This window comes from Passer montanus, unplaced genomic scaffold (genome assembly GCF_014805655.1).
Source record: "Passer montanus isolate IOZ18808 unplaced genomic scaffold, ASM1480565v1 scaffold34, whole genome shotgun sequence".
Taxonomy (NCBI): Eukaryota; Metazoa; Chordata; class Aves; order Passeriformes; family Passeridae; genus Passer; species Passer montanus.
In genome coordinates, this window is record NW_024368152.1 from 7,806,958 (window position 1) to 7,831,239 (window position 24,282).

The 24,282-nt window shown below is 37.0% G+C and overlaps 1 protein-coding gene across 2 annotated transcripts in view; it reads left to right on the top strand.

Annotated features, from left to right (window-relative positions):
- The window catches only part of TAF1B (TATA-box binding protein associated factor, RNA polymerase I subunit B), a 45,499-nt gene that overhangs the window by 12,532 nt on the left and 8,685 nt on the right, over positions 1-24,282 (top strand). For both annotated transcript variants that reach the window (XM_039715695.1, XM_039715696.1), the window contains exons 8-11: positions 1,419-1,518; positions 21,115-21,262; positions 23,290-23,467; positions 23,772-23,818. In XM_039715695.1, coding sequence (XP_039571629.1) covers positions 1,419-1,518; positions 21,115-21,262; positions 23,290-23,467; positions 23,772-23,818 — 473 coding nt within the window. The remainder of the gene's footprint in view (positions 1-1,418; positions 1,519-21,114; positions 21,263-23,289; positions 23,468-23,771; positions 23,819-24,282) is intronic.

A 24,282-nucleotide genomic window follows, 5' to 3' on the forward strand; every position in this document is an offset into this window, starting at 1 on the left:
CGCTTAAAAGACTAATAAGCAGAGCTTTAGAACAAAGGCTGTTGGGCAATATGATTTTTCATATTGCTGTTATTTTTCAGGAATCATTATAAATTATTCTGAGACAGTTTCAGTCATGAAATGCACTTTTTATTTTAATCCTGGGTTTGACTCATTTTTTTCAATTAAACTGAACATTCAGGTAAGACTGCTTTAAAAAAAAAGTAGACTGTAACTGTAAACTTTGCAGTAACTAGCTTTTAAACAGAATTTTGGTCAACTTCAGTAGATACATGCTACAAAACATGGAACAAATAGTGATGAGGCACAGAACAGGGAGATATCAGGTAGGCTTGTGAATTGCTGTAGGCGCAAAGGGACATTAAATATTTGTAGACCAAGAATCTATGTAGCAAGATCAGAAAGGTCCTGTACAGATAACACTTACCAGCAGGGGAGAAAATTGTTTTCAGTCCTGATATCAGAGTTTGTAATGTCGACTTATTCAGGTTTAATGTACTCTTTTAACAAAATTGGTTTGGACAAGAGGATACAGAAAGGTGTTTCTAGCTTAGTCCTATGGGAGACTACCAGTGTGCCTTAGTGTGGAATGGGTGTGTTGCCTTGTGAGGATGTGTGCTTGTGCTTGTCCTATTGTGGGTGTCTGTTAAGGTACCTGATAAGAGGAGATGCCTGATAAGTGGTGTAGTGGTGGCTTTTTATTGGTATCTGTTGTTAAGTCTCATCTTTTACATATATGTGTTTGTGTGTGTGTATTCAAGAAAAATATCAAATAATACTGTCAATCACTTACCAAAAGCAGTTTTTAACAACAAAGATGCATTATTTGTGTGCAAATAAGAATTAAACTATTTTTATTTATTAGTATACGAAACAATTTCTATTCATCCTTCAGTAATACTGTTTTTGAAAAGTATCATCATAGAAATATAAGTAATGTGGCTTCAGTTCTATGTATCCACTCATCATTCTGTGATTTTTTCCCCTATCACATTACCTGATTCATACTCCTCCAGTAGAAAGTCTGTGTTTTAAAAGTAAAATTTACTTAAAGCTTTAGAATTTTGAAATAAAGAATTCATGCCATTCAAAGGAGGCTTAAAGTAGTTCAAGAAATGCAGTACTTGAAGAATGTGCAGAACAAACTCCGTGTAAGCTTGCTGATTGTATGCTTACTGCCATAATGTTATCATTTGTCAGTCACATCTGGGCTTGAACTTAAAAGCCTGTTAAATGATTGAACTGGTTTTTATTCTGTGAGCATTTCCAGTGTGTAACTTCAGGTTGAATTGCTTAGGTATCATAATACTGATGTTATTTCAAATCAGAAGTTGATTAATATATCAATTTTATAATAAACATATGAATTGGTTATCTTATATATTATTTTGATTTGGTCTTTATTTTTCTAAATGCAGGTTTGTTGTTGAAGGGCACATTCCATATATGAATGTTTTCCAGGATTTTCCGGAGAAAATGAAGTTATGTGGACTTGATCTTAAGATCTTTTGTGTAGAGGTAATTTTTTTTTTTAGACAAAAAGTTTAAAAAAAACCCAACCAAAACCTAGTTATTTAGTGGTATTTTAATTATTTTGGTCACTGTACTAATAAATTTATTAAATATATTGTTATGTAATACGGTTCATGTTTCACAGTATTGGAGCCTGGCAGAAACTAGTGCACTCTGTGACTTGGAGTGCTTTAATCTTTAACCAGTGTTATTAAACTGATTACTTAAGTTAAAATGAAATCAATAAGTACTTGTGGAGAAAAGGGTATTCAGAACTGCTCTCAAAACACTCAGAAATAGGGTTTAGCTTCAATTATAAGGGCCGTATATTATCCCTTTTGGTGCTTATTTGAAATATCTCTTGAATTTTTTTGTAATTCCATATTCTTTTAATAAAATATGGTTTAGATGCAATCCCTTGTTCTGTTCCTTGCTGTACTGATTGAAATATATCAAACCTAAAATCTACATAAGGAAGTACAGCTCTTCTAGGAACTGAATAGTAATGGACAGTCTTGAGTGAAATTTAATTTCCCTTATTTGAGAGTCTTATGTATTGTGGTAACAATTGCCCAATGACGTTTCTGTTGCAGATAAAAATATATTACAGATTTTTGAAGTGTGCAAATAAAATCTTAGCTTTTAAGAGCAGAAAGCAGCAACTCTGCCAAGCCCTTACTGATGATGTTGCAAGTAACATTACCATTCTCCAATATGTAGCTTATATTCAGCAGGTCATGAGTTGTTCAGGAGTTGTGCCTTCAAGAAGTTTTAGCATTTATATTATTTTTGGTTTTATGTTACTGCTTTCCTGTCTGGATAAATGAAAATTATGACCTCAACTTCTAAAAAGCAGGAGATAAATTTAATATAAAACCTCTTGATTTCTTTATCTTAGATATTTCCTTAACAGAAAAGATGTTAGGTTGAAATATGAGTATAAACTTGGTTTTAAGTCTTTGTCCTTCTTTGCCTCCATCTTCTGTATGAGTTTTTGTTTTATGAATTGCAACTCTAAAGCTTGTACCATACTTGAAAGTGGAAGAACTGGTTTACCGAGAGGAGATGAGTTTCCTTTGGAGGATCCTGCTGTTTCCTTTTGGGATAGGGCTGCTCCCTTCACTTCCAAAGCATAAGTAGATATTCCCACTAACCAAGTCATCTCTTAACTGTGTTTTCACTGAGATATATAGGTACAGTTCTGTAAGTTTACTGTGGCTTCCTCTTTTTAGAAATATCTGCTCCTTACTCTACCTTCAGTGTTACTTTGGTAAGGCATCCTCAGTTGTATTTAGTTTTAATCATTTTTCACTACATCATGAGGCTGATAATTGCAAAATCCTTACTAGCTCTTTCCTATGTCTCATGTTTCTCGCAGCAGCACTGAGGTTACCAATGTCTTACTGGGTCTAGTTTTGGCATCTGAGTTTTGAGAAATTCAAGAGATGAGGTTATTGTCCTGGAGCAGGAAATGAGATTGTGTAATACTCTATTCTGAAAATATAGCTTACATTCTTTTCTGCTTTGCTCTGTATAGAATATTTTATAGACAGTTATCTAAAAAACCTTTATAATATTATGTCTGTTATAACCAGGCATGTAAGTTGCTCTTATGCCATTATTTGTTGTACTCAAGTCTGGTGAATATAAGCTGCAAAATATTGATAACTGACAGGACTATTCCATATGTCTCCTTTTTAATTTTGAACAGATTTTAGTGCATTTAATTGTGTCCTGTGCATCCCAAATTTGAATCAAGAAGTAATTTTGTTACAGTAACTTGAAGGATGTGAAATCATACTAAATATCACTTTATCAGTTAAGTGCAGATGAAGCCTAACTTGATGATGCTCATCTTAGATATAAATATTCTCAGTGGCTTAAAGACTTTTTAGTAACAATTTCCCACATGCCCAAAATATGCTGAATTTGTTCAAGGTTGAAGTTGTTACAGGTGTTAGGAATGTAAATGCAACAGTATTACAAGGCGAGTCATCTACTTTCTGTGTAGTGGCATGTGTGTGTATACATGCACCAAGGAGTTTTTATGACTTGTCACTTAGTAGTAGTTTTCCATGTGCAAGGAATGGGACTAGTTTCAGGCTTCTCATCTGTGATAAATTTCTGTGTTGTGTAATTTAGGAATGGAGTCTGTATCACTGACAGTTTTTCCCTGTGTTGCGCACTGCTTAGCAGTGAGAGGTGATTGCAGTGTCTGCTGTACAAGGGGAGGTGAGAGCTGGGGGTTTATCACTGAGGAGGGAAGGCTGGGATGATGGCAGTAATGTGTATAAATGTCTGTCATGGAGGAGTGAGGATGGCATTGGTCTTTCTTCTTGGTGTGTGCAGTGGAAGGACAGCAGACAACTGAAATACAGGGCACAAACTAAAAAACAGGAAATTCCATTTGAATATTAAACTTTTTCACTGTGTAAGGGTGATTGAGTGCTGGAACAGGCAACCCTGGGACACTGTGGGAGTCCCTATCTTCAGAGGTGCACAAAATCTGATGGGACACAGTCCTGAGCAGCTTGCTGCAGTTGATCCTGCCTCAGCAGTGGTGTTGGACTCCATGTATGATCTCCAGAGATCCCTTCCAACCTCAAGTATGCCTTGTATTTGTTTCACCTTTTCAGTAGGGGGGCAGGTAGGCCCTTCATATTTTGGTAGTGGAACAGCTAACAAAAGGGCATAATTCTTTGTTCTGCTAAAACTGAACTTTATTTAAAATACCTGTCACAAAGGTGTGGTTGTATCTGAACACTTCTGTCCAGAGGTCTGGGAGCTCTGGGCATGACTGTGTCATAAAGAGGAGAGGAGCCTCCAGCTCTCTGTATTATCTTTATCATGATGTATAACTGTTGGACAGGTGTCAGGGCCTAGCTGGAGATAAGTACTAGTCAAAAGTGTTTTCTGAAGGATAAAAGTACTTTATAGAAGATCTTTAAGAAAAACAAGTTGTTTATCTTCCATATGTATTTATCTTTCCATTGCTCCAAGTCAGTTTTCTAAGCTTTTACTTAATTAGTCATCTTATCTATCCCTTCCTCTATTAAATCATGTGTATATTAGAAATTAGTCCTTGGAAAATAGGTTTTACCTAAAGGTACAGTGAGAGGGTTAACAGGGCAAACAGCAGCAGCAAGATGCTCCTGTTTTGTTCAGAAGTTCTAACTTCCCAGTACAAGGAAGGAAGAGCAAAATTTCCTTTTTCTAAAACAAGTATTCTTATTCCATTTGATTAAAATATTTTTGTATGTATGAAGGAAGAATAAAATATATAAGTTTTTGATTTTGTTCTGTGCAGGAGGTCAAGGGGTTTTTTTCTTGTATTTGCAATTGTTTAACTACAGTAGATCTCTGCTCATCCTAAGGCTTGTGCCAGTAGCCAAGACATCTTTGATAAGTGCATCTTTTCTCCTTTAGGTGGAAGTCACCTTTGTTCTCTTTTTAATGCACATAGGATATCTAGAATTTTAGGATATCTATTTCTTTTAAAACCCATTAGTATAGGAGTTAAAATGTATTTGTAAAGTATTAGTAGTATATATAAAGTTCAATGGATAATTTGTTTTCAGCTTCTATTATTTTATTGATGTAATCTGTCCTCCAGCTGCACACAAATTCCCTCTTTTATTTCTGCATGAAGTAGGAATATATCTTTAAAACACACATCCTCCACTTTCCTTTTAGGGATTTATCTTCATCCTTATACAAAATTGGTTAAACCATCCCTTTTGCCTTGAACTATCAACAAATTGTCTTTGCCTTAGGTCTGTCTTGCCATGCATTTTTGTCTTGGGACTGTATACCCAATTATCTTTCAAGTATTTTTTTCTTGGGCTTAACAGTTGATTGTGCTTTGCTGCCTCAAATTTACCTTTAGCTTTCATTACTTTTATAAAACACACTATTTTTCTGTGTATCTTACCTTTAACACACTGTAAGTGGATTTTTTTTAATGTCCAAAAGTAATGCTTCGTTTTGATTCTCACATTCTTCATGCACACACAAATTTAAATATATGCGTATATATAGGTAAGCAGGTCACTCCCATGGATGTTGGGCAACATGATTTACTGAAGTACTGAAGATAACAACCACGTCACTTTGGAGTATGTGCTGTGTGCAACAGGATAGGTGTAGTCTCATAAGCATCTTTCAGATCCTGTTGTGCTAAAGAGCTTTGGAAGTGATTGTCTCTGGATGCACAAGTATCTGGACTTGGCAAGGAGCATGATGTGTGACCTCAGACAAGTTCCCTTCTCTCAATCTCTTCTCCAAATTTAAAAGAAAAATTTAGGAAGAAATGTGTTAAGAATCTCTTTTTTTTCCCCAGGGATGGGGGGGCCTGGAGAAAGTTGAGCTTGGTGGGTTAGTTGAATTCTGTTCAGACCTGTCTACCAACTTGTCCCTGAAGACAAAAGGAATGGGTATTTCCTGAATTGTCCTTGCTACTTCTTCTTCTGCCCTGGGGTGTGGTCATGGAATGGCTTCTCTCTGTAAGCCTTTCTCCATTCCCCCTTCCCTTTCTCTTAGGTGGAAGTAGCTGCACAATTCTAAATCCACATGTTTTACAAGGCCACTGAATGTTTTAGTGTTGATGGTGTTGTTGAAACACCTTACTGCCTAGGAATCTGTATCTTAAAAAATACTTCCTTTTTTGTTCTGTAATTCAATTCCATCCTCTCTTTTTTCATGATTTTTGTTTGGTTTGTTTATCATCCACAATATTGCTGCCGATAACAAGGAATGTACTTAAAAAGATCTGCCCTTACCAGCATGATAAAATTGCCATCTATACAGCTTTTTTATTGTCTTAGTATAGCTTTTTTTGGTTTCTTTTTTACACATCCAACTTCCAAGTTACATTAACAGAAGCACTGTTCAGTTTGAATTCTGCTCTAATTTGCCTATTTCTGTCCCTGGATGTCTTGATTCTTAAATTTCTCCTAGTGTTACTCCTCAGAATTTTCCGTGATACAGAAACACTTTCCAAACTTCCAGCTGAGAATGATGTTAGCATTCTTCTTTACCTTTGTCTATGGAAAATTTTTGAATGCATCCTGCTAAAGCAGCAGCAATATACTCTGCTGGTCATAAATCACTGTGGTGGGCAAGAGAGGTGAATCATGAAACTCAAAATCACGTCATGATTTTTTCCCTTTTATCCAGCCTAACTGGAAAGCTTCTTGTTCTTACCTTCTTGCTGATACCTTGTTTCTTTCAGGTTTAATGGTTTATCATTCTACATTAAAATTAGGTTTCTTTCTGTCTTGGGTTAGGCCGTAGCTCTGGGCAGCTCAGTTGTGTTCAGTTAAATAAGGACTTTTAATTAATGCTCCATTATGAATTGATGTTGGCTTTGGTGGAAAATTGAACAGTTTGAAAACAAGTGTTTGCTACTCTATAATTCACCCAAAGCTTGCCTTTCCCTAATGGTGACCTGTGATAGGTGTTGAAGTAGATGCTATAATGTATTTATAAAGTAGACTGGAAATTTTCAGCTCTTTTGAGAATATGCCAGTTGAGCATCAAGTGTTTTATTGTGTATGATGCTTTGGCTTTATTTTATTTGTGTTGGAGGAGTACGTACCTTGCTCTTATGCATTTACACACACACACACCTTCCCTAGCTTGGATTAGTAAATTTCTCTCCTCTTTTATTTAGGAGTGAAAGGTTTCCCTGAAAAATCACCCTGAGAGGTGATCATTCTTCTCTATTCTGCCTGGAAACTTTCAAACTCTTTCATTTCTTCTTTTACAGTATTCTACACTTTGTATCTTCTTTTTCTTCTTCAATTTTTTTAAGTGTTGCTTGGTTTTATTCTTGGCAGCACTTTGGTATCTATATTTCTCTAGCACTAATCCTTCTGTCACCCATCTCTCTGTGTCAGCTTCAATCTCACTTCTGTTGACGATATGAGAGATCTGATTTCTGAGATGAATTTGCCAGGCTGCTCCTTTGCTAGCAAATCAAGCATGCTTCTGTTTTGCTGTTCTTTTCTTCATGATGCTCTTTCCTGCAGAGCAGCTCTTGAGTTTTGATTAAAGTATGAGTTACATTTCTTCCAGTGAGACTTAGTGGTAATTTTTATTTGGTTCCCCTTTAACTTTACTGTGAAAAAGGAAAAAGGTTTTTCAGATCAGCTTCTTATGGGAGCTGGATCTTCAGTCCACTATCTCCTCTCCTCTCCTGACCTTACAAAGGTTGCTTGACTGACAGGATATTTTTAGCTTCTGTTTTTCCCATTGCCATAGTATTAATTTGTTCAGGATCCATGCCAAGCTAATCATTCTACAGTTCCTGAATCTCCCCTTTAACATTTTTTTTAATACTGCATATTAAAGTGGAGAGCCCTTTGATGTTTAGAATTTCTTAAGATTATTTAAAAAACAACATTTGTGTTTCAGAGAACTCCTCAGTTATTTCCTTGAAGCTTCTTGTGTGTAAATTATCTGGGCCTCTCCTTTGTAAAATACTCCATTTTATCAGATAGTGGTTTGCTTTTCTGCAGACATAATTTTTCTCTTCCTTACATGTGATTTTAATGCAATAGATTCATATTCTTTTTCCAGCTATAGCACAGTCTTGCTTTTCATCCTATTTCATTACTTACCTGTTTACCTGTGGCATTGAAATTCAGGATTTTTGGGTTGTTTGGGTTTTAAGTTTCCCTGCTGCTTACAGCTTAAGGCACCTCTACATTGTGTTTCATTGCAGAATATCTGCAGTTTCTTGTCTCTTTTTTTTTTTTTTTGTTCATCTAGGAGATTGTCTCTGAGTGCTGCAGTCAAATGCCCCCCCATGCTTCAAAAGGGGGAATTTTTTTGGTGGTTTTTCCTTTATCCAATTATCCCACAATAAAAAGAGGAATATGGCAGATCTGTCTGGGAGTGTAGTGATCTACCAGGACTGTATTTGGAAAGGTCTACTTGTGAACAAGTTTTAAACTCTGGACTTGTATCCTTGTGCAGTACTACCCAGTGTGGGACTTGTCTTCTACATTATAAATGACATGTAATGTTAATCATTTATGTTACAATATGATTATATGTTCCAGAGTTTTACTGTTGCAGATGGGTTAAAGATATGGAACCTCACATTTTATATCCTTTTTCTCATTCTCTTCATTACAGGCAATATTACAATCAGAATATGGTTGTTAATACTTGTACCATATAAACACTTAGTGCCTTGTGACCGTCCAACAACTCAGCAGCTCAGTAAAACTGCTTTGAATTACATGGGGATGTGCCACAAAAATGTATATGAATCAATTGAGCTTTGTTCAAGCATAGTAAAAGCCATTTTGTTTTGTAAATTTAGCTGAAAAGTTTAAGTAATTTAAGACGCCTCCTGATTTTGATTTCCCTGTGAATGTTGGGGGCAGAAGAACTGTCAGGTAGCCTGGAGGAAAACATAAAATTTGAGGGTTTCTCATGGATTAAGGAAAGACAGTTGCTCTGTGATTTGACAGTTACCTGCCATGTACAGCCAAAAGCAGGAATTGGTTAGTCCTTAGCTTTCAAGCATAATGGCTCAATTTTAGAAAGAATTTGGCATTCGATCCCCAGTAATTCCCAATAATTTCTACCAGTTTGTGGCAAAGTGTGAGGGGGTTCTTGTAAAATATGCTGCTAGGATTGCTTGAATAATTCATCTGTCTTCTGACCAGAAAGTAGCATCAGTATTATGGGTTTATTGAAAACTAATTCTTGAATTTAAAGTACCTAATAACACAAGGAAACTAGCACTCCTGTATCTAAGTGTATTGCTTGGCTTATTCACATTGGAAACACTTGTTTGCATTTTGGTTTAGATACCTTGAGCTTTTGTTTTGTTTCCTGCAATCAGAAGCATATCACAGATATTTTACTGTGTTTGAAGTGTATAAACTTTAGATAGGATCTTCCCTGGGAAGCTTTGAAAAGTAACTGCTCTCTCACTTACTGAGAGTGTTTTCATTAGGTCACTTAAGTGTAGATAGCAAGGAAGAGTAGTGATTAGCAGAGGGACTGTTATTAGAGTACTGATACTTCTCTCTTCATGCCTACACTCAGCTTTTCTGGAGGTCTGTGCAAGCTTGCAATGCTTGAAAACAAAGCCTAAGGACTTCTTCATCATTCTTTTCAAACTGAAAGAATTAATAATCTTATCACATAATAAAAGATCACTGGTGACCCTCATTGCACCACAGGGAAGAACAAGTTCTGTCCTTCAGCCATGAAGTGCTCAGGGAAAAGCAGAGCAGGTGCTGCCACTTAGGAATGTCTGTAGAGTGTTCTGCTCATAGGTCCTGGCATAAATTTATATGAAACTGTAATATTGACCACTGAAGATCCTTGGAAATCTCACTATGGCTGTTTTTAGCATCACTAAAAGTATAGGTACTTGTCTTGCTCTTCAGTCCAATGTGTTCCTTCAGTTTTCTCCTGTAATTCCTTGATTTGTATCCTAAATTGGATGGAATGTGCCTGGGTGCTTTCATACAGCAAATGATAGTTCATTCTTTGTGAATGTTTTATATCAAAGATGCTATTTATGGTACTGTAATTTCATCAACTTAAAAGCAAAGGATTAGAATTTGCTTCATTACTGAGTTTGAGTGTGTGAGTAGAAGTTCATAAACCTGAGAGTATTTCTTAAGTGCTGGTGTTTCTTCAGTTGTGGGTGTGGATTTAGTCTCCTAATTATAGTACTCTTCTAGGAGGGACAGGTGAAGTGAATCACTGTTCTAAGGCTTTGTGTTTCTTGTGCCACTGTCTAAGGAGTGAAATTCATTGTATGCTTTTGTATTGTGAATATTGTGTGAGGTCATTGTGCTGAAATTGTTATTGTGGAAATTATTTACCATGTTTGGTGACTGTTTTAGTGTTGCTAATTTGGTAGATGATAACAATGCTATGCTAGTAACATGTTAAATAATTTTCTAGTCTGAAGATTTTTTTTAAATAAAATGGTCTGATGACCATTTTTGATGAATAAACCATGTAGGAAAAAGTAAAATGCATATTGCTGATACATGCAAAGATTACTTACACAGGCAGAAGGAATTTTTAAAGAAGAATATAATTTAAAAAAAATCCAGTGTAAACAAATGTATACCTGCAATTTCCTTAATATTCATCAATCTATTCGGTATTTGTTTTTTCACTTTTCCTCACTCTTTTTCATTAATAAAATTCTGAATTCTATGTGAGCAGTTTGGAATAAGTCAAAGATTCCCCTTGTTGCATCTACTGAGATTATAATCTTGGACCTTCATAGAATACAGATGGAGAAATACTGCTTGAAATTTCTCAGACATCATTCTTGTCCAACAGCTAACATGAATATCTTTATTCTAGGTGGAAAAAATAGTATTAAGTAAAGAAAAATTGGTTTGCAGTGTTCTCTGAAAGCTGGTGTTATCAATGCTGCTATGTTCAGGTACCAGCCTTAGTTTAAATACCTGTGTGATCTTGATGATACAGGTTTCTGTAATCTCTTTATGATGCAGTTTTTGAACATGCAGTTGTTTTAGACCAGCTACATTAGAGTTATTTTCTAATAACTCCTGACCTCTAATGAAGAATGGAGATTAAAAAAAAATTATGTTAATGTATGAATCTATAATGTATTGTATCTTAAATACTATATGGAGTTTTGATTGGATGTTCTTGCTTTTTTTACCCTTCCTTTTATTGCAGAAGAACTGAGAGGTACAGAGAGTCGCAACAAGGATTATCAAACAGGGACAATTTTCTTACGAGAAACAATTAATATTATCTACTTATCTTTAAACCTAAAGAAGAGGTGACTAAGAGGAAGATGTGGTGATAGTTTGTAGAACATGTTGAGGAAGCAGTTGTTCAATGTCTCTTCCAATTCAAGGACTGGGAGGTGTCAGCAGAGGTTGCTGGTTTACAGGTTCAGAATCAAACAGCAGGAGATGTGGCTTTATATGTTTTGTGGGTAACTAGTGAAACTCCTTGCCTTAAATGATGCTCTGGGTGTTAAAAGGGCCAGGTGCTGACTGTACAAATGTCATGGAGGAATAGAGATCTGGAACAAAAGAATAGCGAGATCTCACTGCTGAGTCAGCCACAAAAATTATAAAGCTGGACAGATGTTTGGTAGTGTTGTGGCTTGCTTGGTTCTTAAATTCCTCCCTGCACATTTTGCTTGCTGGCTTTGCTTTGCTTCTGGGTGCAAGGCTAAATAGATTATTTTGATTGATGTGGTACAGTCACTTTTTTTTTTTTTCTGGGGTTTCAGTTAGGCTTTCAGTTTGTGGGTTTTGTGTTCTGGGGAGACTTTTTTAAAGATCGTAAAGCTTCATTTTTCATTAACTAGTTATCTTAGAACAACTCTTTTAAAGTCATAGTTCAAGCCTTTCAGTTAAGTTAACTAAGTATGGTCTGATAAAGTTTCACATTTAGAGATCTCAGAGTGTTTGTTATTCAACTTGAAAAATGTTAAGGAATGATTAAATGGTAAAAGTATACAAAATCATTGCATAAAAGGGGTATGTCTAGCCTACACCAAAGAATTCCAAGCAAATTGCTTAAGCAAAACTTTGCTATTTGAAAAATAGCTTGTATTTTTCTAGTGACCTTTTGGTTTGTTTTGATGGAGGAACTATAAAGGAATCGACTGTCTAATAACTCACAATGTAAAATTCCTTACTGTTGAGTAGTAGTGATAATCCCAATGCCAGGAGGAAGCAGGAACACTTGCAAGAAGCCTGGCCTAGAAGTGTGACAAGAAGAGAAACATGAAAAGCCGTGTAAGAATAAATGAATTCTAGGTCATGGGGGAGCCATCCTGGGCTGACAGGGACCGCAGCTTCAGGGGTTCTGCACTTCACCCTTAATATTTCTGAACAGTCTTCAGTTCTGTGCAGTCTTCTTTTGGCCCTGACAGCAAGTACAGGTCTTGATTTGTGAACAGGTTAAGTTAATACTCTTATCTTCATTTCTTTGAATACTGATTAAAGTTTTACGATTGAGCATATGAAATGTAGGAATTACTGAAGAGAACATGCATTTAGCTGAGACTGTGTGAGTGCTCTAGGGTGTAGTCATTTCAATTTCATCTCATAGTGTTTCTAAGCTGAGATAGCGTCTTAGTTCAGCATGCAGGAAGTAGAGAGCTGCTCTGAATCTTTTCCTTTTCCTCATGTGATATGGAGTTCAAGCCTGCATTAGTACTACAAGCCATGTGAAACCAACTCAGTTGCAGAATATTTGGTCCTTTCTCTCCTCCTTTGATGCTGGTTGTTCCCCCTGGTCACAAGACTGCTGCTCCTGCTGGGCTGGGCCCTCACGGCTGATGTTGTGCTGCTCTGTCCCAAGGTGGAAAACTGGGACAAAGACACTTGCCTGAGGGACTGGGGTGGGTTTGTGCCACAGTCATGAGGCAACTTGAAGATTTTCCAAATGCTGTAAAATGGTGCCTGTATTTTTTTTTTCCACACTGGCTTTTTGAAAGGATTTTGTATCACTTAATAATCTGCTACTGGCTAAAGCACATGTCTTCAAGTCATCACACAGCTCTTAGGAAACTGCTGACACATGAATTGTCTAACACTCTAAGTTTTGGTGAATTGCACATATATGTTTTAGTTTGGGTCTGATTCAGACAGAGTAATTCCTGACTGAATCTGTTCATGAACTCATAAATGCAGGTCAAAATATTTGCTGTTTTGTCCTGGAGAGTTTGGACTGGAATGTTAACAGCTTTCTGATTCCCTGGAAAGCTTATCCATGAGACTGGCTTTTAGACATGTTCCTCTGTTTGCTGAAGTCTTCCTCTCAAAATATGCCAGGTCTAATGTGTAAGAGCCTCTTTTCCTGACTAAAATTTGATTGCCATATGATTTTTTTAATTTCTGTTTTCACTGGTAACTGTTTAAAGAGTTCAAATTCAGACAGAAGCTGGTCATTTTGCTTATTAAAAAAATCTTTTGAGAGGGATCAAATTCCATCTATACAAATTCTTCCAGTCAGCTACGCTGCACTTGCTTTCCTAAACAAGGAGGGATTCCTGCTTTGGTCTGCTGGTGTCTCGAGGTACCTTGTAATCTTAAGGTTTTTGGGGTGGGTGTGTATCTGTTGGAGGGGCTTTTTTTCTCTGCCTAACTGTGTATTTTTTTGTGCATTTTAGCAGATGCATGCAGTACTTGTTCAGGATAGAAAGTAGTGCAGAATGAAAAGAAGCAAGGGTGAGGCTTTTATTTGAAAGAAAAAAGCTGAGGAGGAAGTTCACTGCTGAAAGGGTTATTGTAATCAAGTTTATCATGAGAGCTTGCTGTTGTGTAACAGAAACTCTAGCTTGTCCATACCTGTCTCTAAGCATTACTTAATGAAGAAAGAAAACAAACCTACCAAAGTATTTGAAATTCAATAAAATTTGTTTCCAAACTCTTAAATTTCAATGCATTATGACAGTTCAGTTCCTTACTAGAATCCTCTATTTTTAGAAAGACTATATTTTTTCAGAAAAGTGATATTTGACAGAATTTGCTTGTGAACATGAGCAAGGTAACGCTCAAACACGTGTCTCTCGTGGTTTAATAATATTGAAACTCATTTATTCCAAAACCACTTTAACCGGGAATCATGTAATGAAAAATATGTCTTCCTCTGAAAGTAGCCCATTAAAAAGCCTGTTAGGCAGCCAATTTTTTTTTTCCCCTAGTAAAGGAGTACCTCTGTATTGGACATTCAGTTGGCTTTTTTCTTTGCATGTAGGTTGCTGGCTCATCCTCATGCTATCTTGAATTCTTCAGTAAAGACTGCCTGGATCAGTTTAATGCAGTCTAATACCCTAGCACCTAATTTTTTTCCTCTCAAAAAGGCATAAGCTTTGTTTATTCAGTCATTTTCTAAAATTAATATTTTTGCTATATAAAGGCCATTCTCACTTGCTCCACAGCAATGACCAGGAGTAATTTGGGATTTTAGGATGTAGTATTTGTTGCAGCTGAAACAGTTATTAAAAGGAGAGAGGAAGTGAGAGCCTGCCAGTGTGACTTCTATGATTTTCAAATGGTATCTTCTTTTTTCTTCCCTTCTGCCCATTTCTTACCTGACAGATAACTTGGGCAACCTGTCTGCCTGTCTTTCAGGTGGACAAATTGATTTCCTTTTATTTCTTCCTTCTGCTTGATAGCAGGCTTGTAAAGGAGCAGCTTTACTTGTGTGCTTAGTCTCTTTGTTTTTTCTAATGGAAGAAGTTCCACGAGATGCATATTTCTTTGCAGTTACCTAAATGGAGTTATAGCAGTTTCACCTGTCTTCTTCTTGTCATTTGGTTCCCTTTTAATAATTCCAGGCACACCCTCTTGCTGTTACATCAGCATCTGTATGTGATTCATGGATATCAGGGTTTGGAGAAATCTATCCATTCATTTAAATGCTATCCACTCATTTTAAATACTAATTTGGGTGTAAATGTCACAGTTAATACAGTCCACGTAAAAATGAGTGCACTGAGTCAGACGTGGGGCTCCTGGAGTCTGTTCTTCTGTTTCAGGTGTGACTGAGGAAAGCAGGCAGGAGCAGGCTGCAGGGGTTCTTCCCCACACACTTTCACACTCACCACCAAATCACAAGCTTGGGGTGTTTCTATACAGCAGTGGTGACATGCTGACAATGCCATGGTTTGGGTTGAAAGAGACCTTTAAAGAGTCTCTTCAAACATTGCCTTTTCTGTATACCTTTTGCTTTGGCAAAGAAGGCTTTCTTGAAAAGACTGCACAGAATCTAACCATGTTACAAAGGTAACCACATTAGGTTTTTTTTTTTCCGGCTAGGTTAAATGGCAAAAAAAAAGTTTCAGTATTTCCTATTTTTTCAAAGTTTGTATTCATCATAATACACAGTGTTAAAGTACCATTAATTTGTGTTTGATGGCTATTACATTAGTTTGTGGCTTTTCCAGGTGTGATGGTGGTTGTGCCTGAGAGGTAGATAGAGGTCAGGCAAGGGGGAAAACCAATGTTATTTAAAAATAAATTTGCAGTATTTGTTGGTGTGGGTTTATATGGGAGGTAGCTAGATTAGTAGTACTGTAAGAATGTACAAAAAACATGAAAAAATAATTAGTGACCATGTTAATGATCTAGTATGTAATGATTGGTCCACAAGGTAATTTCATTCAGTTTTAAACACTAATTTGGGTGTAAATTTCACAGTTAATACAGTTATTGTCTCTACTGTCAAGTGTTTTATGCAATCTGCATGCGCTGTGGCTGCTGTCATCCCACATCAGACTCATGCTGCAGATGACCAGATATATCTGAACCAGTTGAGCAGCAGAAGCAAAGTAAGGTGAGCCAGGTGCCATAGAGGACTTGACTGCTCTGCTCATGGTTGGTACCTGAGTTTACCTCATGTAAATGTAAAGTCAGCTTAGGTTCCTGGGAATGTGTGTTTCAATCCAGGAAGCATTCAAAGATCTTTACACACACTAGGACAGCCATTTGGTTTATTATTTTTACAATAAATGTCTTTTATTTTATGGGCATACCCTGCTTTATACAAGGTTTGAACCAAAATTCTGGATTGTGCTGCAAAAAAATCCTTCTCCAGCCCTCATAACTTGTTGGTTTCCAGACCTACAAGTTAAATGTCTTTATTAATCCATTTCCTGGTAAGTTTAGTACACTCTTTTTCAAACTCAGTCTAAGTTGAATTTGTGATCTTAAAAAAGATGAAGCCTTGCATATCCAACTCTAAAAATTAGAAGATTCCCTGAGATTTACAAAAAGCTGATAATGAAAAAATGAGTCAGACCTTATTAGATTCCAGTATTAAAGGGTCGTTAAAGAAATCTCTTGGGAAAAATGTTCTGTGTGGAATCTAAGTAGCACAGAATAGGTAGAACTTCAGAGAATGTGCAGACAAGGGGAAAAAAGGGTCCTAGGATGGAAATGCACAGGTAGAAGGATGATATGGAAGGGAATTGTGCTGCAAAAAAAAGTACTGAACAGGAAAGAAGGATGGAAGGGAAAAATACAAAATGAAGAATTTAGAATAAGTGTATAATTACTTATTTTCAGAAATAATAGAACATTATCATTATAACATAAGCTAAGTTGTGAATATGTAAGTAATGGGATATTGTCGTGATATATCTGAACCAGTTGAAGGTGAAGGAAATGGCTTACACAGTTATCCAAGGAGAGAGTCAGACCACATTGAAAACAAGAAACTATGGAGCCTGCACATTGTTCTAGAAAGCCAGCCAGTGCATACTGTTTTCTGCTTGTTGATCAGCAATATTCTGATATTGTCCAAACAAGTAGGAGAGGCTGCAATCTTGGCTTACTCAAAACAATTACCTGTTACTGTGATCTGATTATCATGCTAATAGTTGGGCTCCTCTGCTCCTGAAAACCAGTTTGTTGTTTTCTAATACAGGTGAAAAATGCCATGTAACTTCGAAAGATAAAGACAACTGATTTAAATAGTTTAATGAATATTTATCATTATGAAAATCTTGTTATAGACACTTTTTCACTGACTCAACAGTGTATATTTTGTTCTCCTGTGCTCAGGGGGCAGAGGAAAGTACTCTCAAGTAGTACTAATCTTCTATACTGCTTTCTGGAGTGACCTTATTTGTCACATGTGGGAATAAGAGGCAAAGATTTTAAAAACAAAGCTTAAGAAAAGGTCTTGGCAACCTCTGTAGCCCATCTGGACAAGTTACAGACTCTGTCAGTGTTGTTGATCAGACTTGAAGGAATCCCAGCTTGCGAAACACCTGAAAAGGCTAGCAGGTGGAATAGCTTTAAAAGGGTTTTTTGTCAGTCTTCCTGGAATTATTAGGTGCCCTTAAGCGTTTGTAACTTGAGTTTTATATGTGGTTTTTATTGTGTTTCCCAGGTTCCCAAAACAAGGTGAAAGCTTAGTAACTCCATGTGGTGATAGACAGGGGAGTTGTCCTAATATACAGCACAGAAATACATTTGAATTTTTTAATTTATGATTGGATAAGTGAAAGTTATACTTGGAGGGTGTGTGGCATATGATATAACACTGTCCTCTGTTGTCCAAGTACTCCTCCCTTGGGGTTTAATCATGGGTTGCTGGAGGCAGAGTTTTTCAACTGAAGGAGGGAGAGGGAGGCCCTGGCTGTGGGTCTTGCTTTCCTAGTGGATGTGCTGGTTGGCTTCCAGGGCAACTTGTTTTATCAGGTTCTTCTTCCTTTTTTTTTTTTTTTTCTTTTTTCTTTTTTTTTTCTTTTTTACAGAGATACATAGCTGGGTAGAAGGTGGTAGCTTACTAATTTTGAGGCTGCTTGTTTACTGCATCTTTCTTTCTCTTAATACTGTCTCAATATTTGCTGTGTTGGTTGTGTGGAATTTGGGAGTTCTTTCTCTTTTTACCCTCCCAGTATGTTTGAAATTTTGCAGAAGAAGGTATTTTCTGTGTGAACTCTCAGCTCTTTCAGAGTTAGACAGAGTATGAACAGGGCATCCAGTGACTGGTGAAAACAGCCAGAGCTTGGTTGCTGCAGAAACCCTTCAGTGTCCTTAGTCCTGACCTTTCTGCCTTCAGCCCTGCGCTGTGTCCCAGGCAGGCGTGACCTTGTGCTGGGTGCAGCTTTCCAGTTCCAGAGGTTACTGTGCTGTGGAAGCAGGGCTTCAGCTCAGCCTCACCATCGTGGCACAGAGCTGGGACTACTACAAGGAATGTTTTTGAGATTAGGGTTTAAACCCTGGGAAACAGCAGCTGATTTGGTTGATCTTTATCTTCTGTTAGGATGCACATTCCTAGTGTGTTCAGATCTCTTATGAACACACATCAACGAAGAACAGTTTTTGTCTGCTAACACTGTTTTTAAAATAAGCCAAGTGGTAGCTCTCAGTCTTAATTTTTATTTGTAGTTTTTGTACCACTTGTTTGCCTTCAGTAAAGGGAAAACATTGGTTATCATTGCAAAACAGAGCATTCTCTATCCATTTTGAAAAAGAACCAAATTGCCTTCTGTAAATTGCAAACAAAAGCTTTGAACCAAAAGCAGATATTGGGCAGAGGGGAAAACGTTTATTCACCAATACATAGGACAGGAAAGCTGTCTCCTTGCCCTGGTACAGGGAGAGAAGCTCGGGTAGAAGGTGATAAAGGTGTCTATTGGAGTCCTCCAGTTAATCTATATTCCTTAAAGTAGCTGGGTGTCAGATGAGACTTTGTAGAGCTCCACTGGTGATAGTTTAATGTTTGAGAACGGGAATGCTTCAAATTACTAAATTCCCAGTGTCTTAATTTATTTTCACCTGTGATATATTATTAAAAAGCTACTAATTCAACTGCTTATCATTAGGATAAAGCATATTTCCTTGCTATCTAATTATGAATAGTATTTATGTAATGTTCTTATTTGAATTATGTGGGACTTTATTTTTTCTCCCAGTACACTCAAGAGAGGTTACATATGATTCAGGTTTTGTTCCAAGATTGGTTTGGTATTCAATTTAGCACTGCTTTTTAGAAGGAATGGGAAGTACTGTGAGCCTGGTCTTCTGCAGAGCTCTGGTAGTGCAAGTTTTTCTTGTTTCTCAAGATAGTCCTGGAGCAGTCTAAGCCAATTTTAACACTGTTTAGAAACTGTAATGAACATGATACAACTTCCTAACTGTTACAAAAAGTTACATGTGTAATAGTAGGTGACAGCAGAATTATTCATTTGCCTAAGCATGTGTTCTTGCAAGTCTGAACTGCAGTCTGAGGGGAGATAATTTTAAAAAAGACAGTGTAATGTTGGTAATCACTCAAAACAAAAATTGAGCATTAGCTACAGAGCTTATATTAAAATAGATGAAGGCAAATTATTGAATAAAACTACATTAGGTCACATCGTGTCTTCTTGTAAACACGGTTATTCTGTTTGTAATCTGAACCAAAAAAAGAGAGCAGAAGCCTGCATTCACTCTCGTTCAGGAAAGTTTTGAAGCTGTGCACAAAGTGTGAAGCCCTGCTAAGTTTCTTTTAAAGGAAGGTCCCATATGTAAAAATTGACTGTATAAAATATGGATACATGATAAAGTGCTCTTCTGAATTAGAAAAATCCCTGGCTAAGGCAGAAAAATCGTTGCTTTTTATACATTTAAAATGGTAAAGTAGTCTGGACAACTGAAATTGCTGCTTTTAGAGGTAAATTCAAGTAATCATTTTAACTACAGAAAATTAAGAATATTTAATGAAACAGCTCAGGTATTGTGAAATGAGGGTCAAACCTTAGATCCATACTTACGCAAACTTCAGGTCCTGCTGAGTTCATTATGAACAAACATGTCAAAATCTTTCTGTAAGTTACATTCTCCTATAGCAGCAAACCTCAGTACAAATTGTGAGAACTTTCTCATGCAGCCAATGGTTTCAAAAAGAGAATTTCAGATTTATAGTCACTAATAAATATGCAAATATGGATTTTTTTTAACTAAATAACATGAAAGATACTGTGTAAGGGTTGTAGAGAATGTGGGCCTGGTGCTGAATGGGAATATGGTCACAAAGACCAAGGAGCAAGACTAAAGTGTTGGTTGGGGTTTTTTTGCCTCAGTTTTTGAGAAGCAGTTTAGGGAATATGTGAAGGAAGTGGATGTATGAAGGTTCATGGCTGTGATGAGATGCTGCACGAGTGCTAAGGCAGCTGGCTGGTGTCACTGCAAGGTCACTGTCACTAAGTTTTGGGCAGTTCTGGGGACTGCACAAGTCCTCAAGGGAGGCGAGATCCATCGGGAGTGCTGGGTGCTGCTCTGGGCTAGCCAGTACCAGGGGGACATGAATGCAGGGGAGTGAGTCCTGTGAAGGGCTGTGGAGATGGGCAGTGGGGCCTGCCAAGTGAGGGGAGCCCAGAGCACTGTGCCTGCTCGTCCTGGAGCTGGAGCATGTCCAGGGCAGGTACGCTGTGGTACCTGCAGGAGGCTGCAGAGGAGGAAAACCAGATGCTCCTTAGTGGTATCCAGTGACTGGATGAGAAGAAATGGGCACAAATTGAAATAAAAGAAGTTCCATTTAAGCGTAAGGGAAAACAAAACCTTTTTTTCCTTTGTACACTGGAGTTGGTGGAGCGCTGGAGCAGATTTCCCACAACCCTTGGAAGCTGCCATCTGTGGAGGTGTTCAGTATCTGACTGGATGTGGTCCTGGGCAGCCTGATTGAGCTGACCTGAGCAGGGGCTTGGACCCAGTGGTCTCAAGCAGTCCCTGCCAGCCTCCACCTTCTGTGGTTCTCTGACCTCTTAATTCTTCAGACAGTTCACCCTCAATTGCATCTCTGTTGTTTTCTTTCCAAAGCTCTCAGTTTTAGAGCATCTGGACACATAAATGAGCATTTCACAATAAAGGTGGAGAGGTGGTGGGAGATCTGAAGCAACTTTTTGTTTGTTTCTTATGTATTTCATGGGATTTAAAACTGGCAGTTTCTCTTTGCAGTACTGCAGTCTGGCTCCATTCTTGCATGTGTGTTTAGTCATAGTGTGCTAAAAGAATCTGTATAAATAATCCTGTATTAAAAAATTCAGAATTTAACATCAATAATTTTAAATAGTTAACAAATATGGTAATAGAGCAAATGTATAACCCCTCTAATCCTGTCTTTCAGTCGTGGCCTGTGTATGAAGAAGTATTCAACAAAATGCATGAGCTTGCAGCATTTTTAGACCTGCCTCGTTTTCCAGATATAACAGAAAGCTGCTTTCTTCATCCAGACATGCTGTGCATGAAGTACTTGATGGAAGCTAATTTACCTGGTAAATATTTTTCCTAGACTGAACTGATAAAATTTTTTGTGGTTTATTAAACTCTAGCAAAAAGGCTTAAATTACTACTTCAAAGTGCCTGCTCTTTTCCTTCTAATTTATTCCCATTTCAGTTTGAACTAAAAGATATTCTTTCTATAGAAAGCACCTTCCTCAAACATTTAGAGTATGTGTTATGGGCCCAGATATGCAGGGGCACTCTGATGTTGGCTCTGTAAGGCTGTGGAGTGGATACTTCATTTTAAATCTTTCAGTAGCCATGTGAACTAAGAGGCAGCTGTTGAATTCATGTGATATATTAACTTTAGCTAAATGTTCATGTAGTTGGGACCTGATTGCTTAGCTCTGAAATTCTCATGTGTAATAATGGCTGTATATTCTTTAACAAAGAATATATTTTGTGTATTATATAATATTGTATATTACTATTTATTTTAATATTAATTGATGGTGTGTGACAGATCAGCTTCTGTCTCACTTGATTTATATTTTAGTTCTGAAATCATACATAGTATAAGTATTGATTTTTTTTGTCTGTCCTAAAATGAAATCTTAAATATTGACTTGTCAAAGAAAGACCAGTATGTCCTAGTATGTGAACTCTCTGTTAGGTTTACCATATCTTCTGTCAAATACCATTGTGACTGAAGATGAGTTACACAGACAAGTGGCCTGTAAATTTTTTTTCTCGAAACATTCCAGCAGTTCATAGTAGGGGAGGGAGTTATTGTGTTATTTTGCAGTTAATTACAATGAATAAAAGTGTTTGGTTTTTCTGTTTATTCACAGTTGAATGAAGAGAAGATAACCAACAGGTTTAGGGCTAAAATTCTGGAGTAGTAATTCTGATTGTGTAGTTTTATGCCAGTATTGTGATCTCATAGAGGATTACATTATTTTACAGATTGTGAAGTATCAATTGAATCCAAAAAAAGGCTGAAAATTTGTCATTTTCAGATCTTTTATAGAGAAATGTAAAGCTAAGTACTCTTTGAAAGTGGGTGCAGAAGAGGAATGTATTCTCCTTTTCCAGGCAACTAAGATTTTTATCATGTATAAGCACTTTCTAAAAAATTGGAAAGGGCTGCTGCTGTTATCTAACAACTCAAAAAAGGCAATAAATTGGGAGTGTTAAAGGACACTACATGCCAGTGAATAAACTATGTATCTGGAATAAAACTAAATACGCTTCTAATACTTACAAGAAAATTTAATTTCCACTTTTTTTGACTTTTACTGTTATGTGCGAGAGGATTAAAAACGAGTTCCTACGGAACTCTTTGTAAGCAGCAGGAGGGTAAGTACAGCTGGATTAAGGTTGTACTTAGTCATACATTGCTAACCTTTGTGGAATCTGATGGTGATGTAATCAACTCCTGTATTTCTTGCTGAACAGGAAAGGTGAGAAATTTGGGGGATTTGTATCTGTGAAAAATAAGCAGAGTAATAAGAGCCTGTGTAGATAGCCTGCTGTGGCTCTTGGAGCTGCAGCTGGATCTCCCTGGCACAGCTCTGCCAGGGAGCAGCCAGTGCTGCCCTGCCACCAGCAAGCTGCTCTCCATGCCCAGCCAGCTCCTTTACAGCCAGCCCTGCTCCTCCTCTGGGCAGGGCTGATTCCCACCATAGGTGTTCACTCAGGAAAAAAGTTTGTGCCAAGTTTTTTGCTTTTGGGGATTTTTTTGAAAATACATTTATGTGGATTTGCAGTAGGCTTTCCCACAAAAATGTTCAGGATGATCTCACTACGTTGTTCAAGAAACATCAAAGCACTATAAAATATGTGAATTTTTTATTCTCCATATGAATATATAAGTCACAAGTGTTTTCCATGTAAGCACAGTGAAGGATGCCTAGTATTTTTAAAAGTATCCAAAAATACTCCTCAGTCCGACTAATATGGCTGTCAAATAGTCCTAAAAGACCCTAAGCAGTGTTTTCCTCAAATGGGCAACATATTTGCACTGTAAAAATATTTCTAGCTTGTCTTAATATTTAATATTTTTATTTTTGTTAATCAGATGAATTGCATGATTGGACTTGTCGAGTGGTGAAAAAGATTGGTATTGGAGAAGTGGATTTCCTGACTCTAACGCCTGGAAATAAGTCAACAAGAAAAGTGAAATATGATGTTCTTGCTGCAGCAGTTATTGTAGTTGTGCTTAAATTATTGTTTTTATTAGATGATCACTATGAATGGTAAGTGTACAGACAAATCTGTAGCAACCCTCAAATTACAAATACTGCAAATGCTTGTCTCCGATCGTTCTTTCTTTAGAGTTAAATTTATACTACTGGAATTTCGCTTAAGTTCAGTAGCTTAAACCATACACTTGAAGGCATTTTAGACATGAAATATTAGTTACTTTTAAAATTCGTTGGGTTTTATCTGATACTTGGAATAAAATTAGGATGTCAGTTTTGTCCATTGTATTTGAACTTCATGTGGAAAGTGCAGTATTTGGATCTACAAAACAGCCTGATTTTTCAATTTTTTTTACAGGTTACTTTCAGAGTTTGCTGAAGAAAGAAATAAAAATAACACAGAAGGTACATAAATATTCTAGTAGCAGTATTATGATTTTGTAAACGAGACAGTTTTGCAATCAGGGTTAGAAAGACTTTTCTTATTGATCATGAAAATGTGTTTTTGTCATTCATTAAGGACAAATTTTATTCAGAGAAAAGAGTAGATCCTGTTCATGTAAAATGGCCTCAGTGTACCTGCACAATTCTTATTGTTTGGGGTAGGGGAGTTTGGTACACATTTTGCTGGGTGCCTCTCTGCTTCTGCTTGTGCATGTTTGCCTCTTGGTTTGGAGTTTTATGTGTGGTAGGTGGAGATGAATGGATATGCTGTGAAAAGGGAGCACACTTTGATCGTAAATAGCAGATACTTACTAGGGGCATCAAACCACATTTATGATAAAATCCAAACTTGTTTAGTCTTGTTAAATAAAATGTCTTAGTGTGTAACATATTTCAGATGTAATCTAGTTTCTTAGTCCAAATAA